We start from the raw sequence: 19,532 nt of genomic DNA on the forward strand, positions 1-19,532 counted from the left end.
TAGAACTGCTACAAATTCGTCGGGCAATAGACCGCGCCGCTCGAACTGTCAACACAAATGGCAATGCTAAGAGCATCCTAGAACTGCCACATCGCTGGCAACCGGTTATACACAATGCAGGTGACTACTTTGAAGGTCAGTAAAACTTTGAAACACATATCTATTTTGTATTAGCTGTAAATAAATAGTTGCCACTATTCAAGTTCCAACCCTCGTATAAATTACAAAATTGTGATACAACAATGTAGCATACTACAATTGATCAGTGGCATGAGGCGTCTGGATTCTGAATGAAAACATATCTGTGTTCCACGTGTCCAAAGGGTGACATTTACATGATTATAGTTATTTATGCTATTTTTTAAAGCAAATTCTTTGTGTAGCTCTTTCTCCTTAAACAATATAATGCTTAGGTGTACTGTACATTTGAAATTACGTTGAAGTCTTATGTGTTATTTTCGTACACAAGGTGTTCGTAAGTTCTTGTAACCAAACTTCTAGGTCTTGTAGAGGGGAGTGAGTACATAATATTTTGAGTAGGAAGCTATGTTCGGAAATTCCATCGAACAACATTACGAAGGGTCAGAGCTATAGGCGCCAGTCCTGTAAATGTGTGCATCTACAGGGCGATCCCGTGATGATGTCACAGACTGAAGGACGATGGAGAAGGATGAAAGTATCAAATTGAGGTAAGCGTCCTTTGTTCAGAAACGAACAGGTCTACAGTTACAACGAAAATCATTCTGATGCCTATGGAATTGTAATACGTGTACCAGTAATGGTGTTACTGAGAATGTAGGAAGGCGACTTTCAGAGGTGGTAGTTTGGACAAAAACGAGAAAACCCATGTAGCAAACATGGACTCTAAATCGTATACCTGGGTAGCTATGAACACTTCTTCATCTCCTCCAGTGTGAAAAATTTATCATACATTGAACAAATGCTCGTAGTTGTTCTTGTTGTTGTGGTCTTCAGTCCTGAGACTGGTTTGATGCAGCTCTCCATGCTACTCTATCCTGTGCATGCTTCTTCATCTCCCAGTACTTACTGCAACCTACATCCTTCTGAATCTGCTTAGTGTATTCATCTCTTGGTCTCCCTCTACGATTTTTACCCTACACGGTGCCCTTCAATACTAAATTCGTCATCCCTTGATGCCCCAGAACATGTCCTACCAACCGATCCCTTCTTCTGGTCAAGTTGTGCCACAAACTTATCTTCTCCCCAATCCTATTCAATACCTTCTCATTAGTTATGTGATCTACCCATCTAATCTTCAGCATTCTTCTGTAGCACCACATTTTGAGAGTTTCTATTCTCTCCTTGTCCAAACTATTAATCGGCTGTGTTTCACTTCCATACATGGCTACACTCTATACAAATACTTTTAGAAACGACTTCCTGACACTTAAATCTCTACTCGATGTTAACAAATTTCTCTTCTTCAGAAACGCTTTCCTTGCCATTTCCAGTCTATATTTCATTACCTCTCTACTTCGACAATCATCAGTTATTTTGCTCCCCAAATAGCAAAACTCCTTTGCTACTTTAAGTGTCTCACTTCCTAATCTAATACCCTCAGCATCACCCGACTTAATTCGACTACATTTCATTATCCTCGTTTTGCTTTTGTTGATGTTCATCTTATATCCTCCTTTGAAGACACTATCCATTCTGTTCAACTACTCTTCCAAGTCCGTTGCTGTCTCTGACAGAATTACTGTGTCATCGGCGATCCTCCAAGTTTTTATTTCTTCTCCGTGGATTTTAATACCTACTCCGAAATTTTCTTTCATTTCCTTTACTGCTTGGTCAATATACAGATTGAATAGCTTCGGGGAGAGGCTACAACCCTGTCTCACTGCTTTCCCAACCACTGCTTCCCTTTCATGTCCCTCTACTCTTATAACTGCCATCTGGTTTCTGTACAAATTGTAAATAGCCTTTCGCTCCCTGTATTTTACCCCCGCCACCTTTAGAATTTGAAAGAGAGTATTCCAGTCAACATTGTCAAAAGCTTTCTCTAAGTCTACAAATGTTAGAAAAAGCTTTTGACAATGTTGACTGGAATATTCTCTTTCAAATTCTGAAGGTGGCAGGGATAAAATACAGCGAGCGAAAGGCTATTTACAATACGTAATTCTTAATGTATGTATTTTAGAACCCATGTTCACTAGACATTTTTTCTTGTCTTGGTCCTTGCTACCACCACTGACAGTTGCCTATCCTATATTCTTGGTAACTACAGTACCGGCTCATGTATTCCACTGTCGGAGGTATCAGACCGTTTTTCGCTCGTAATTTCGGACTCGTTCGTTTCCGAACCAAGGGGCGTTTATCTCAAGTTAATACGTTTACCCGTCTCCATCATTACTGAAAGTTTGTAACATCATCAGGGATTCACCCTGTATACAGGGTACGGCCAAACTTTCACGAAACATTCCTCACACAGAAATAAAAAAAAGATGTTATGTGGACATATATCCGGAAACGCTTAATTTCCATGTTACAGCACATTTTAGTTTCGTTCACCTACGCTCAATGGAGCACGTTATCATGAATTCATACGGGATACTCTACCTGTGCTGCTAGAACATGTGCCTTTACAAGTACGACACAACATGTGGTTCAAGCACAATGGAGCTCCTGTACATTTCAGTCGAAGTGTTCGTACGCTTCTCAACAACAGATTCGGTGACCGATGGATTGGTACAGGCGGACCAATCCCATGGCCTCCACGCTCTCCTGACCCCAATGCTCTTGACTTTCATTTAAGGGGGCATTTGAAAGCTCTTGCCTACGCAACCCCGGTACCAAATGTAGAGACCCTTCGTGCTCGTATTGTGGACGGCTATGATACAATACGCCATTCTCCAGGGCTGCATTAGCGCATCAGGGATTCCATGCGACGGAGGGTGGATGCATGTATCCTCGCTAACGGAGGACATTTTGAACATTTCCTGTAACAAAGTGTTTGAAGTCACGCTGGGACGTTCTGTTGCTGTGTAGTTACATTCCATGATTAATGTGATTCGAAGAGAAGTAATAAAATGAGCTCTAACATGGAAAGTAAGCGTTTCCGGACACATGTCCACATAACATATTTTCTTTCTTTGTGTGGAATGTTTTCTGAAAGTTTGGCAGTACCTTTTTGTAACACCCTGTATACAGACACCTACAGAAACCGGCGCCTATAGCACTGACGCTTTGTAGCGTCGTCGGACGCAGTTTCCGGACGTGGGTCCCTGTACAAAATAAGAAGTAGTCACACCCCGCACAAGTAACGGGAATTTCCGAACGTCCTGAATAGAAATTCTTGTGCAACATTTTGTCTTTTCTTGTATCTAGGTTACAGACTAAAAGAAAACAGAAAACTAATATATGACATAATACGGGCTGCCTCGTGCTGACCTTTAGGTGGGACGGTGACATCGAAGGTGCCCCTCTTGGTGTCGATCTTCATGGCGCGGAGGTGTGTGGAGAGCGCCGCTGCGGTGTGGCGGAGGCTGCGGAGGTGTTGTGCAGACTGCGGGCTGCCGGCCCGATACCTGGCGACGCTGACGCAGACGCAGACGCCGCGCCAGTGTCGCGGGACACGTGACAGGCGCCGCGCCGCGCCGCGCTGCATGTCCACCTCGCTGCGCGGGAACACCTGCGGAGCCGGCCGGCGGCAAACAGCAGATGGCAGCCTTAAGGCGTCGGCACACGGGCCGTGCATCCGAACGTTGAGCGTTGAGCGTGCCCAGTTTCTGACGTCATAGCGTGGAATAGCACGTTTCGGGAGTTTTTCCGAACGTGCAGAGCAATATCTGGCACGTCAGATATCCTGAGCGTGCGTCTGAGCGTTGACCAGTGAGATGTCACAACGACACCTACGTCACACGCACGCCGTCTCCCTTCAGTACAGAGTTGTGAGGCGCCATATTGGCATTCATTTCAAGCCTATATGTATATATTCCGGTTCTGAGCCCCAGAAAATTGAGAATCACTGGAAAAACCGTTGTTAACTGTGTGATTCGTTCCAATAAAATAATGAGAAACATCATATTCGTGGCAAAATATAATTGCAACTTCCTTATTATGAGAGAAGTTATTTGAAGGCAGCGACACACTGAAGATCCACCCAAAACGGATTGTTCTTGGTACAATTTGTTATAATTTAAATTTCAATTGCTACTTGTATAAAGATATTTCTTTTACGCTTCCTAGTTCACATGTTGCAAAGATTCTGCTACTCTGTAGAAACAGTGGTCAAGTAACACTGACCTTGGGGTTTCACTAAAATGTGGGAATGATGAAATAATGTTTATCTTAGGCGGAGAAGTATTCCAAATTTGTACCGCACTGTTTGTAATGGACATGGTACTTTCCTTTTCGTGGACGATGGAAGAAACGTACGTTTTAATAGGGCTAATGTGGGAATTTTACGCCCACCCGTTTCGTAAACAGTGTAATTTACGAACTAGAAACATCCCTCAACTGCCGCTGGAGTGCGTTGAGATCGCGTATACCACGTTGGGGCCCACGTACCGTACGCACGAGTCGCATCTTTCCTGAGCGTTCTGCAGCACGTTGAACTTGGCACGTTCCACGTTAACGTTCGACAGCAAGGTCTGTGTGCCGACGGCTTTACTGTGCGGCACTTCACCATAACCGGGGGAGTGTTTGGGACCTTCGCTGTTCATTCTGCATGTTACTCACGTGGCAGGCAATATCAACACGCCTCAAATCTTTATGCCGTGGTCATATACAGGGGTTGGACAAAACCATAGAAACAAAGCTAGAAATGCTATCCCGCACGTAAATACAGATGCCAATCAAGCCTGCAAGTTGCGATATTGTATCTGACTATGAAAGGCAGCTGTGCAGTGCCCTCAACACGTTGCAAGGGCAGTCGTAGTCAGAGCTATGTTCTGTGCGATTGTGTGTACGTATGTCGAAGCTAAGTGAATTCGAACATGGACAAATTTTTGGTGCTCTTGTAGTTGGTGCTTCCGTAACGAAGGTAGTCGAATTTAAACTTCCTGGCAAATTAAAACTGTGTGCCGGACCGAGACTCGAATACGGGACCTCGGGTCCCGAGTTCGAGTCTCGGTCCGGTACACAGTTTTAATCTGTCAGGAAGTTTCGTATCAGCGCACACTCCGCTGCAGAGTGAGAATCTCATTCTGGAAACATCCCCCAGGCTGTGGCTAAGCCATGTATCCGCAATATCCTTTCTTTCAGGAGTGCTAGTTCTGCAAGGTTCGCAGGAGAGCTTCGGTTAAGTTTGGAAGGTAGGAGACGGGGTACTGGCAGAAGTAAAGCTGTGAGGACGGGGCGTGAGTCGTGCTTGGGTAGCTTAGATGGTAGAGCACCTGCCCGCGAAAGGCAAAGGTCCCGAGTTCGAGTCTCAGTCCGACACACAGTTTTAATCTGCCAGGAAGTTTCATATCAGCGCACACTCTGCTGCAGAGTGAAAATCTCATTCTGTAGACGAATTGTTTGGTATTTCAAGAGGATGCAGGGAAAACTGAAAAACAACATCCGCTAAGACACAATGTGGACGAAAGTGTGTGCTGATTGGTCGTGACAGACTGTCATTGAAGAGGATTGTGTTGAAAAAGATGATGACAGCTACCGAAGTCAATCTCCCTTAGCTGGTTCCTTTTCCCCCAAGGATGCAGGGTCGGTATGGTTAATCGGATTTGGCAAGGTTAATTGAAGGGGTGGCCGGATTCCCTATCCCCCTGCCACCCTTACCCCCCAGGACGCAATTAGTGTACCTCCAACTGTCTGTGCCCAGTGTATTCCATGGAATAGTGCGAATGTGTTCATATGTCTGTGAGCCGTGTAACTGAGACGGGACGTGGGGACCAGCCCGGTATTCACGTAGTGGGAGGTGGAAAACCGCCTAAAAACCACATCCAGACTGGCCGGCACTCCGTCGTTAAGCCGCCAGGCGAAGTCGATTCGGGGCCGGCACGCCTACTCGAGTCCAGGAAGCAGCGCATTAGCGCTCTCGGCTAACCTGGCAGCTACCGAAGTCAGTGCAGGACTGAATATTGCACTCGCAAACTCTGTCAGCGCCAAAGGGAGCTCCATAAGCAGGGAATTGCAGGGTGGGCTGGAAATCCAAAACCACTAATAAGTGATTTAAAACTGTGTAACAGGAAATCATAAAACCTGGATTATGGACCAATGGAAGAATGTCATTTGGTCAGACTATAATCACACTCTGCCTGTGGTATTTGATTTTAAATGTTGATCGTAAAGGATAAAGAAAGCAAATACGGAAGGTACGATCATATCAATGATGGGAACTGTAATGGAAATGAGCGTTTGGCATCACTGGCCGGGAAGCCCGTTGCGGGGCAGGTCCGGCCGTCTTGGTGCAGGTCTTATTACATTCGACTCCAGCTAGGGCCACCTGTGCGGCGGATGGGGATGAAATGATTAAGACAACACAACATCCAGCCCCTGAGCGGAGAAAATCTCCGTCCGGGAATCAAACCCGGGCCCGTAGGACGGCAATCCGTCACGCTGACTACTCAGCTATCGGGGCGGACGGAACTCTTAATGAAATCGGCGTAACTAGTAATTGCCGGCCTGTTGTTAATAAAATGATACGTGACCGTTAGAAGAAAATCAGAAAAAAGTTAACGCCTGTCTTTGCTTTGTAATAAACTGATTCTTCGAAAATGTCTATGACTTCGTAACGTAAATATAAAGTGAAGTCAGGTTCTTACATTGATCATGCGTTATGCGTTTAAGGCTGCTACAGTGGCGGCTAGTCAATGGCACCACCGTATGAGGACGAATGACTTGATTCAAGCTCTCCGAAGAATTTCTGAAAATATGTTTAGAAAACAGTTTAGGATAAGGAATGTTTAAAAGTAATAAGTAATAGCAATATGCCTCTCACTAAGATTGTAACTATCAAAAGATATTCAAGAAAAAATGAGAGCATCTTTTCCGTAATATGCAGTCATGAGGAGAGCCAGGAGAAGAAAGACAGTAGTAGTAGTTCTTTAAACAGAATACAGCTGGAGAGTCAACGTTCAGTACTTTTATACTACACATACGTACACTACTGGCCATTAAATTGCTACACCACGAAGATGAGGTGCTACAGACGCGAAATTTAACCGACAGGAAGAAGATGCTGTGATATGCAAATGATTAGCTTTTCAGACCATTCAGACAAGGTTGGCACCGGTGGCGACACCTACAACGTGCTTACATCAGGAAAGTTTCCAACCGATTTCTCATACATAAACAGCAGTTGATAGGCGTTGCCTGGTGGAACGTTGTTTTGATGCCTCGTGTAAGGAGGAGAAATGCGTACCATCACGTTTCCGACTTCGATAAAGGTCGGATTGTAGCCTATCGCGATTGCGGCATATCATATCGCGACATTGCTGCTCGCATTGGTCGAGATCCAATGACTGTTAGCAGAATATGGAATCGATGGGTTCAGGAGGGTAATAAGGAACGCCGTGCTGGATCCCAACGGCCTCGTATCACCAGCAGTCTAGATGACAGGCATCATGTCCATGTGGCTGTAACGGATGTTGCAGCCACGTCTCGATCCCTGAGTCAACAGATGGGGACATTTGCAAGACAAAAATCATCTGCACGAACAGTTCGACGAAGTTTGCAGCAGGATAGACCATCAGCTCGGAGACCATGGATGCGGTTACCCTTGACGCTGCATCACAGACAGGAGCGCCTGCGATGGTGTACTCAACGACGAACCTGGGTGCACGAATGGCAAATGTCATTTTTTCGGATGAATCCAGATTCTGTTTACATCATGATGGTCGCATCCGTGTTTGGCGCCATCGCGGTGAACGCACATTGGAAACGTGTATTCGTCATCGCCATACTGGCGTATCACCCGGCATGATGGTATGGGATGTCATTGGTTACACGTCTGGGTTACCTCTTGTTCGCGTTGACGGCACTTTGAACAGTCGACGTTACATTTAAGATGTGTTACGACTCGTGGCTCTACCCTTCATTCGATCCCTGCGAAACCCTACATTTCAGCAGGATATTGCACAACTGCATGTTGCAGGTCCTGTATGGGCCTTTCCGGATACAGAAAATGTTCGACTGCTGCCCTGGCCAGCACATTCTCCAGATCTCTCACCAATTGAAAACGTCTGGTCAATGGTGGCCGAGCAACTGGCTCGTCACAATACGCCAGTCACTACTCTTGATGAACTGTGGTATCGTATAGAAGCTGCATGGGCAGCTGTACCTGTACACGCCATCCAAGCTCTGTTTGACTCAATGGCCAGCCGTATCAAGGCCGTTATTACGGCTAGAGGTGGTTGTTCTGGGCACTGATTTCTCAGGATTTATGCACCCAAATTGCCTGAAAATGTAATCACATGTCAGTTCTAGTATAATATATTTGTCCAATGAATACCCGTTTATCATCTGCATTTCTTCTTTGTGTAGCAATTTTAATGGCTAGTAGCGTATTTAATCACATTACTTCTGGGTTTGGACGCTATCAGTGTTATTTTGCAATGTTCTATTACAGGATGAGTCTTGATGCACACTGTTTCCAACTTTTGACCAAGGTTACATACCAAGAGTGAAACATGGTGGGGGTTCGGCGATAATTTGCGCAACAATATCGTGGTATTCCTTGAATGCCATGGTTACCATCCAAGGTCGCATTACTGCCTACAATTTTTATCATTTTACCTGATCAGGCCAAACCCATAGTGCAATGCTCGTTCCCCAGCAGTGACACTGTGTTCCAAAACGATATGAACGCTGTTCACGCAGCTCGCATCGTCTAGAAACAATTTTGGGAGCACCAGGTTGAGTTGTCGCATGGTTCAAATGGCTGTGAGCACTATGGGACTTAACTGCTAAGGCCATCAGTCCCCTAGAACTTAGAACTACTTAAACCTAACTATCCTAAGGACATCACAAACATCCACGCCCGAGGCAGGATTCGAACCTGCGACCGTAGCGGTCCCGTGGTTCCAGACTGTAGCGCCTAGAACCGCTCGGCCACTCCGGCCGGCTGTCGCATCTAACCTGGCCCTGAAATCACCAGATCTCAATATTATTGAGCCTCTGTTGTCTACTTTGGAGAGATGGGTGCATTATCGCTATCCACATCCATCACTGTTACCTAAACTTGCCACTATTTTGCAGGAAAGATGGTCTAAGATTGCCTTGCAAAACATCCAGGACCCGTAGTTATCCATTTCGAGACGCAGAAGCTGTTTTAAGAGCGAACGGTTATAATACAACGTATTAGACGTGGGAATGTGTTGTGTTTTTGGTTTTTCCATATTCTTGTCCACCCCTATACATCACCACAAACATGGAAGTGTGTAGGGACCTTTTTTGATCATATCGTATGTTATTGACGTGGCTACAATACTGATATTCCTGTGATCTCTCGCAGACGATGCAGTTACCTATAATGAAGTACTGTCTAAAATAAGCTGCTCAAATTTTCAGTCAGCTCTTGATAAGGTTTCAAAGTGGTGCAAAGACTGGCAGTTTGCTCTATGTTCGGAAATGTAATGCTGCGTCCTTCAAAAATCGAAAAAATGTAGTACCACTTGAATGCGACATCAAAAATGCACAACTAGGATCATTCAACTCATACAAATATCTTGGTGTAACAGTCTGTAGAGATATGAAATGGAACATAGGCTTATATGCAGGTAATATAGGTGGCAGACTTCAGTGTATTGTCAGAATACTAGGCAAGTGCAATAAGTCTACAAGAGCGATTGCTTACAAAACAGTCGCGCGAACCATCCTAGAACATTGATCCATTACGGGGGACCTGTACCAAATAGGACTAATACGGATTATTGAAGGTATACAAAGAAAGCTAACAGGTTTGTTTGACCCACGGGAAGCGTCACGGACATACAGAAAATATTGAACTGGCTGACGTTCGAAGATACCGGGTGATCAAAAAGTCAGTATAAAATTGAAAACTGAATAAATCACGGAATAATGTAGATAGAGAGGTACAAATTGACACACATGCTTGGAATGACATGAGGTTTTATTAGAACAAAAAAAATACAAAAGTTCAAAAAATGTCCGACAGATGGCGCTTCATCTGATCAGAATAGCAATAATTAGCATAACAAAGTAAGACAAAGCAAAGATGATGTTCTTTACAGGAAATGCTCAATATGTCCACCATCATTCCTCAACAATAGCTGTAGTCGAGGCATAATGTTGTGAACAGCACTGTAAAGCGTGTCCGAAGTTATGGTGAGCCATTGGCGTCGGATGTTGTCTTTCAACATCCCTAGATATGTCGGTCGATCACGATACACTTGCGACTTCAGGTAACTCCAAAGCCAATAATCGCACGAACTGAGGTCTGGGGACATGGGAGGCCAAGCATGACGAAAGTGGCGGCTGAGCACACGATCATCACCAAACGACGCGCATCTATCGGAAATTTTGTGAACTTTGTTTTTTTTGTTCTAATAAAACCCCCATGTCATTCCAAGTATGTTTGTCAATTTTTACCTCTCTATCTACATTATTCTGTGGTTTATTAAGTTTTCAAATTTATACGGACTTTTTGATCACCCGGTATATACCAGCTATCCCGGGAAGGCCTATTGACGGAGTTTAAGAACAAGCTTTAAGTAAGAAACTCAAGATAATACTAGGACTCGCGACGTATCACTCCAGCAGGGATCATGAAGACAAGATTAGATTAATTACAGTGCACACAGGGATGTTTAAGCAGTTGTTTTTCCCGCGCTCCAAGCGTGAATGGAAGCAGAAGAAGCCCTAGTAATGTTACAATGGGATGTTCCCCAAGGCACACATTTCACACTAGGTTACACAGTATGGATATAAAAGTAAAGGTAGATATAGAAACAGTAATCATGTTACAAACTGACTCACTGCAGATTGTCCCTGGGGCAACATAAGACGCAGAAACACGGTTTAAAGGCAACTGCACCATGGTGAATGAGGAATGAGGGGCAGTCAAACAAAAATCGAACACCCGCCATAATGGAACGGTTCCATTCAAAACTAATGACGATGCGTGTTAAGACATTTATCCCACTTTGAGAGGACACATTCCGTTCCTGTTTCGTAGTATACGGTCGGCTTCTGACGAATTTATAACCGCACTCACTCTTGCATTTTCCTGTCCGACTGAAACCGATGTCCGCGTATGTCTTTGTTCAGGTCGCTAAGGATGTGAAATTATATGTAAACTGGTGGTGAAGAGGCGAGGGGGGGGGGGGGGGGGGGGGGAGGGGATGAAAGGAAAGGTATTACTGATGTCAACTGCATCGGGCCATTAAGCGGAATCAGCTACGAGGAATGAATATGTATCCCGGACGGGATTCGAACCCAGGATCTCCTGCTTACTAGGCAGGTGCGTTAACCACTGCGCCACCTGGGACGCAGTCATATTGCAACTGCGTGGATTATTTCGGCACGCCTCACGGCCTGAGCCATGCCGACTCGCATCGATCAATCGATCGGTAGATCGCGGTAGCGGGGCTCGATATTTGATGGTTCTCCACGCTAGGAGCTTTGACCGGAAAGAAGGTTGACAGTATTGGCGGTCCGAATCGTAAGGAGTAGTGATGGGCTAAACTGCGATGTTCCAATATCAGTGATTTCTGTGAATGCTACTTTTCAGTATCTGCTATTCTTAACTGCGATTTGTCGCAGTTAAGAGTCGCAGTTGAGGAACGTAGGTCGCGTATCCCTCCGCCACTACGATTTCTGCTACTTCCGCGATTTCTGTGACTTCTGCTACTTCTGCGATTTTTGTGACTTCTGCTACTTCTGCCATTTCTGCTACTTCTGCGATTTCTGTGACTTCTGCTACTTCTGCGATTTCTGTGACTTCTGCGATTTCTGCGACTTAGCACCGTATGAAAAAGTTACATCTGCCCACACAGAAAATTGCATCTCAACAAATCTGTCATTGGTAAGTACGTTTTACGTTTGTTCTTCCGTTGGCTTTAATTATGTATTAAAGAAACAACTGTGAAAATATTTATAGTGTAATTAATATGTAAGTAGCCATACAGTAGCGTAATAGTTCGTGTTTAGAAAATGAATTCTAACATATTGTTATGTTCACAGGTTCCCGAACTACATTTCAGTCACTCAGTAAATTGATAACTCAAAATACCATTGTCAACAGATCTGAAGAAATTGCCACTGCGTCTTTAGACCGTTTTCGTCAGACAAGAGGTTAGTTTCTAAGTGTTTCGATGGACTTAATTACTTCAGTGAGATCGTTCTTGCAAATGTGAAATATACCCCATTGAGTGGTTTTCATTACAGCAAACATTAGCAATCTACTCTGTCAATTATATTGCTTGTAATTAATGACAGCAAAAATTGTTTAATAATCCTTGTGATTTTGTAGACACAGTTCTGACTCTTGATTACTGGTTGCTGTATGTATCTATCCACATCAAGGCTATTGAGAGAGACTTGTGAAGATTCAAGACAGCTCTTAGAGGATTTGCAGTTTAAAAGTGACATAATTGTGAAATAAGTGTGCAGATGAGTGATTAAACTGTGTTTTACTGAAGTTGTTATGCGATTTTAAAGGAATAGTAAATGTTAAATACAGTGATTGAATAATGAAAATCTCATTTTCCACATGTTTAAGCCTTCCTATACCCGTAATTTTCCGCCACATATTTACTGGTAAACACTAGTTGAAGAGTGACATGCCGCCGCCCCCCCCCCCCCCCCCCCCCCTTTCTCCACAATCTTGGTGTGACACTGACCTGTAACATAGGCCGAGGTATAGAATATGCATTTTGGGGCTGTTGATATGAAAGTGGGAAGTACAGATCTTCCAGTTAAATCAGGAATAGCTCAAGTGCAGTACTTGAAAGTAACACAGGAAAAGCTTACTTATGTAGGTGGTTGTAGTGTCGGCAAAAAGTTCGTGTGTGTGAAGTTGCCATGTAGAACACCAGGGGCAAAACTTTTATCCCAAGTCTTGAACTGTGCCGGAATAAACGTGAGGCATTCATATGACTCAATAATGCTGTTTTCATTTCACTACACTTATACAGATGTCTGAGTTCTGCTGTGTTAACATTGCAAAGTCCTGTAGGCATGTGGAGTATTAACCAAAATTGTCATATTGGAAGCAGAATCACATTTTTTACGTTACTTGATATTTTCAGGAGAAAAAGGCAATGTTGCTTCTTATTAATATAATACATTCAGAGTCACAGTTGTGTTTGACCAATCATAACTGATGCTGAATGTGCATGTCGTCATATAATGTGAAGGGCTTATTTCAATAGTGTTACAAGTCCATTACCTCCACTTTTCTGTCGATAATTCTTCTGAAATTAATGATCCAAACAAACATTAATAAAGGTTCATTTCTAGCAAGAAGCCATATGCTTGAATATTTCTGGTATCTCAACTGTAGATTTTTCAGCGCTCATTTAACTTTACGACTCCGTATCTCAAAATGAACAAAAATGGACTTGTACCACTAATGAAATAAGTCCTTCATACGCACACGTGGCACACTGATCTCGTGAGGCACAAGGCTCTTATAACGAAGTACGTACGTCGTTCAACAGATGGCACTAAAGAATGTTAACTGCGCTTTTTAGTTGCTACTTGTGACTTTTAGTTGCGATTTGTCACGCAAATCGCAGTTTGACTCGGTAGCGAATAGCATAGTATGAGCTTTGCTCAACAGATGGCGCTGCTAACTGCGCTTTTTAGTTGCTACTTGCGACTCTTAGTTGCGACTTGTCAAAGAAATCGCAGCTAGACTCGATAGCGTGTCGCAGAGATGAGCGTAGTACAAACTTTGGCCAACAGATGGCACTGTTAACTGCGCTTTTTAGTTGCTACTTGCGACTCTTAGTTGCGATTTGTCACTGAAATCGCAGAAAGCAGTATGGAATTCGGCCAACAGATGGCTCACGGCGTTTATTGTAAAATGCTACTTGCGACTGCTAACTGCGACTGAAATCGCAGTTAGATTTTGTAAAGTTGTTACTGTGATATCTGTGACTTCTCAATCACTGTGATTTCTAACAGATACGCGATTTCCTGCCCACCACTAGTAAGGAGTAATTGCGGAGCACGAGGCCAGTTTACTTCCACTGTCTGGAGCCGGTAGTAAACGGCTTTTGCAGAGCACAGACCTCATCTCGAGAAGATGATTTTTTTGGCTGTGGCGGCGATGAGGCTCTGGAAATTTGCCTATGCCAAGCGTGTGGAGAGTTTGAGTGCCACTTCTCTGTCGATTCATCAGATATGTTATCACTCTTCCTGTGACTTCTGAGCCTTGTTTTGTTAAAATCGTAGTGCTGCGACTAGTTTCTCCTTCCCGAAAGGTCTGCTGTGTTTGCTGTTTATGGGGGTTCGCTCCGAAGGAACTGAAGTTTATCTTAATATCTGAGTAAGTCTGTAATTGACTAAATTTACTATGCAATATCAATTTGTACCAGATGTTTCTCTGTTTTGTATTTGTGTGAAGGTACTATAATTATTTGTATAATATTTATATTTTATAACTTTTTTCTTGCTTTTATAATTATTTGTGTAACATTTATACTGTGTAATATTGACTTTCATAATGCCTCAGATGATCTCTGAGGTCTCTACAACAATAAAAATCAAATCATTACAGACGTTAATCGCAACTGCGTAGAAGTAACGTTTCTATGTTACAGAGCTAATGGAGGTACATTCATCAGAACTGCCTGTTTAAATTGGTCATATTTTGAGTCATATTTCGAGCAGCTTACCGTGGACAGTTTTGAGGGCTGAACTGTATATTGTTCTTCCATTTAAATACAGTGAAGTCTAACTTAATCAAAGTGCCTTTCATTGCAATTATTTTAGTTAAGCATTTGCAAGACATTTTAGTGGGGTGAGTCTAATTAAGTCAGGGTGCCTTTTCACAGTAATTATTTTAGTTAATTATTTGTAAAACATTTTGGTCGGGTTGTTAGTTGACCGGCCCTGAGATTTCTAATGTTAAATTGTGCTAAAATAAGAATGTGCTTTCTCACTGTAGTTGTTACGGGCAGCCTGGAAAACAAAGTTTGGCATCTGAGATTCTGTTGCTTAGCTGCTTTAAATAGTGGAGTTTACGTTAGTAAGAGCTGCCCATTTTGTTACTTATAGCAAGTGTTTTATTGCAAAACATGTTGGAAGTCAGCGAGTTTGAATTTTCTACCATTTCAAAATAGAGTGTAATGTCTGTTCCTGCTGCATAACTAGTACAAGTAACTGGCTGCCTATTAATTTTGGGGGCACATAAGCCTTTCCTGTAAACAGAGTGCTACCCAGTTGATAAGTGCTTTGTTGCTTAGCACCATACCACCATATTCGCTGAGTGGGCAGATGTATTTTTTTTTTACTTATTTATGTCTGTTAAACGTTAACATCATGAAATACGTACCTCCCTTTGTAAATCAGTGCACTTTTACTAGTTTTCGAAGGTTATTTGTTAGTCTGTTGTAGTTCACATTGTACAGGACGTGCCCCATCCACCAGCACACTTGTGGGCTGAATTGTATCTGCCTAGCTTCTCCTGATTCCGAACTTACGTCACCAACGAACGTTATACATTGCTTATCTTACTACTATTGTTACCAAATCTACTGCAGTGAATTGAAAAATGTTGTAAATATTAAGGTTTTGGTTTTTAATATGCAGCTGGCTGGCTTCAGGCACCTGTTAATGTTTGACAAATTGCTTAGTATCTTAACTTTTTAAAACCTCTTTTCCTGACGCCAATTTCTTATCACATTTCCTCATTAATACTCGACAAATTGTTTAATGTCTTACTTATATTTAGAAGCTATTTTGCTGACGCCATAACTTGTTGAATTTTACTTTAATAAAAGATTATGCATGTTTTCAACTGTGAACGCTGCTTTCTTGCCCCTTGGTCCAGCCCTACTGCTCAATAGTGTATTAAGTTGCTTTACGGTACCTACGCCCAGAGCACAGCTGACCAACATTCTCACCAAGAGCCACTTTCTTTCAGATATGTCCAAACGAACAGACGCATTCGTACAACTGATTCACCTAAATGGACAGTGGATCCACCTTATTCAGTGCGGATGCAGAAATATGAGAGACATCGTGTGGGAATCTCAGAGTAGCGAGCATAGAGGAAATGGACAGGGACTGTGGATGGGTGGCACTCGCTTGGAATGTGGGTCGGCTGTGAGGGGTCCTGAGATAGACCGCACAGTTGTGGTAACACTCTGTCCCAGGTGGTGCAATGGTTAAAGCACCTGCCTAGTAAGCACCAGAACCCCTGTTCGAATCCTGACCCAGTATAAATCTTCACTCACCGCAGATGGTTCCGCGTAATCTCCCGTTGCAGCTGATAGCAGTGATCCCTTCCTTCTCCTTTCCATTTTCCCCCCGGCCTTCAGCTTCAATTTACATATAATATATCAGAGCAGCAGATTCCGTGTCGTGTCTGTTCTTTCGGACATGTCCAAAGGAACAAACACCACCCATTCATACAAAGATGTGAAAATCATACGATAAAAAACGCCGAATGTACGGAGATTGTTGCAGTGTTTCGAATCCAAAGTGTAGCCGTCGTCCGATTGGCAGCTTGGGGAGGGGGGGGGGGCTTGTCGTGCAACAGGATGATTGCATCTGACAGTCCAATGGCAAACGGCAAAGCCAGAGAAGAGAACCCACATCTCCCCAGCCAAATAAATCCAAAGACGTTCATACAAGTTCCGTTGAGGTTGTGATGACCTTCGTATTCGACTCTAGTCGTTGTCGAGTTCTTCGAGTGTTGAACCACATCAATTCGCAGCACTATGAAGACTGCACAAACTGCAACGTACCGTAAAGACAAACTCCCTCCCCTCTCTCCTCCCGCACAGGCCATGAAGGCCCAAAGGCACCGACTGACCGCCGAGTCATCGTCAGCCCACAGTCGTCACTGGATGCAGAGGCATGTCGTCAGCACACCGCACTCCCGATCGTAGGTCAGTTTCCGACACTGGAGCTCCTTAGTTTGCCTCACAAGGGCTTAGTGCACCTCGCTTGCCAACAGCGCTCTGCAGACCGGATGGTCACCCATCCAAGTGCTAGCCCAGGCCGACAGCGCTTAACTTCGGTGATATGACGGAAGCCGGTGTTACCACTGTGTCAAGGCCGTTGGCACTGTGAAGATAAAATGACCAGGAATGCTGACGGATGGAAGCACCCTGCTGCACGATAATGCCCACCCCCAAACTGCCAATCGGAAGAAGTCTACACGTCTGTGATTTAGTTGGAAAATACTGCAACATCCTCTGCACATCCCTCATCCTTTACCAAATGACTTTCACATCTTTGGCGACCTGAAGAAAGACATGCGGGGAAGTCGGTTTCAGTCGGACGAGGAAGAGCGGGAGTGATTACGGATCTCAAAGTGGCCGGCCGCGTTCTATGAAACAGGAACTGATCGTCTCGTCTCCAAGAGGAATAAAAGTCTTTATGAATTGGCGATTACTTTTGAATGGAACCGTTCAATAGACCCTTTATGGCAGGTGTTCGTTTTCCATCTGATTGCCCTTAATACTTTAAGGAATTATGGACCTGTATGAACAAAAGTCTGACAGAGAAATTACGAATACGGTTAAGTTATCATTCAGTGTGGCAAAAGTACTCTTATGTCTTAAGAACGACAGTGAGCTACTGCACTACTGAAAATATTACTGTATGCTTATTATGCAATTGTGAGAACCCTGTTGCAGAGTGGTAAGTTCTTCTGAAGGACTACAAGTGCCGCTTAATAAGGACTACATAAATGTTTGGCTTCTGAGGAGCTGCTCGATCACTGTGCCCGATTCTTTTTAACTGTTTATGCACAGTCGTTGTGACAGCTGGATAGCTAGCAGCACTTTGGGACTCAAAAGTGATTGCTTCCTCTTATTTCAAGCAATTTTTGGAACCACCCTCAGCAATGCTCGGAGGTCTCTGTTCGGCAGTGCATGAGGTCCTCTCGATCTTCAGGTAGCTTTTTGAAAACACAGAAACGAGTAATACAGGTAAAAAACTTAATTAACAATGGGTAATCACTTGAGAAAATTTTTAAAGAATAATAAAACTGACTTTTCCGACATAAAAAGTGAAGTTGACAATCGTGAGACGAAAAATAGGAATGATTTTCACAGTGCTGTACACTACATGATCATTACTATACGGACACCCCTATCGAATGCGGAATTTACCACTAGATGTCACGAGAGATGGATCACCACTTTGAAAGGAAGCGAGAAGTATTGCGTTGTCAGCAAATAAGGAGTAACAGGAGGAGGGATCAGTCATGAAAGCCCTGTGACTTCGACTGTGGATTACTCACTGGATGCTACCTCAGTATTAAGTCCATCAGGGACGGTGCTGGTGGTGGTGGTGAGTTCCTATGGGAGCAAACCGCTGAGATCATCGGTTCCTAGGTTTACACACTACTTAATCTAACTTAAACTAACTTACTCTAAGGACAACACACATAAGCATGCCCGAAGGAGAACTCGAACCTCCGACAGGGGGAGCCGCGCGGACCGTGACAAGGCGCCTCACACCGCGCGGCTACTCCGCGCGCCATCAGGGAGAGTTGAAACCCTGAAAGGCTACCCAAGTCAGCTGTCAGTGATGTGCTTATCAAGTGGAAGAGTGAGACAACAACCGCAGCTAAACCAAGATCAGGCAGCCAATGCCGTACATTGGTCGACCAGATCCTCGTAAGCCAAACTTTGATATACTCAGTGCTAAGCGTTGCGTGACGTGGTGTAAACAGCAACACCACGGGACAGTGGGTGACTGGAATCGAGTGATTTGGAGCGAAGACTCACGCTATAATGTGTGGCAAAGAGGTGTACATACTTGGGTTTGGTGAATGCCTGGAGAACGTTACCTGCCATTATGCGTAGCCCAAGAGTGATTTACGGTGCAGGTGGTGTTATAGTATGGCACTGTTTCTCGAGGTTAGAATGTGCTCTCCTTAATGAGCTTAACAGAGCGCTTAATGTGGAAGGATATGGACAAATTTCAATGCATTGTGTGTGCATACATCAGTGGGACAGTTCGGAGACGATGACTGTATCAGTATGACAATGCACCATGTCGTACAGCAACATCTGCGCAGCAATGGTTGATGGACAATAACATTCCCAAAATGGACTGGCCTGACAGAGTTCCAACCCTTCTCTGATTTCGGATCATCAGGAAAGTTGGGCTGCCATTCGTCTACAGACATTCAGAAGCTAAAAAAAAAAAAATAAATAAATAAATAAAAAAATAAAAAAACTCTGAGCACTATGGGACTTAACAGCGGAGGTCATCAATCCCCTAGAACTTAGAGATACTTAAACCTAACTAACCTAAGGACATCATACACATCCATGCCCGAGGCAGGATTCGAACCTGCGACCGAAGCGGTCGCGAGGTTCCAGACTGAAGCGCCTAGGACCACTGGGCCACATCGGCCGGCCAAGAAGCCCAAATGAAAGTACCCCCAGAGGAATTTACACTGTCATAATGGTGAA

General features: G+C 43.9%; 1 protein-coding gene and 1 non-coding gene across 2 annotated transcripts in view; both read right to left on the minus strand.

The window, feature by feature from the left end:
- LOC126267658 (synaptic vesicle glycoprotein 2A-like) overlaps positions 1-3,718 on the minus strand; it is a 198,353-nt gene extending 194,635 nt beyond the window's left edge. The window contains exon 1 of the mRNA XM_049972957.1: positions 3,412-3,718. Within this exon, the coding sequence (XP_049828914.1) occupies positions 3,412-3,718 (307 nt within the window). The remainder of the gene's footprint in view (positions 1-3,411) is intronic.
- A 7,622-nt stretch (positions 3,719-11,340) lies between these two features.
- On the minus strand, positions 11,341-11,414 carry Trnat-agu (transfer RNA threonine (anticodon AGU)). Its single transcript has one exon. It is a non-coding gene; the product is annotated as a tRNA-Thr (tRNA).
- Positions 11,415-19,532: the final 8,118 nt, after the last annotated feature.

The sequence above is a fragment of the Schistocerca gregaria genome, chromosome 4 (assembly GCF_023897955.1).
Source record: "Schistocerca gregaria isolate iqSchGreg1 chromosome 4, iqSchGreg1.2, whole genome shotgun sequence".
Taxonomy (NCBI): Eukaryota; Metazoa; Arthropoda; class Insecta; order Orthoptera; family Acrididae; genus Schistocerca; species Schistocerca gregaria.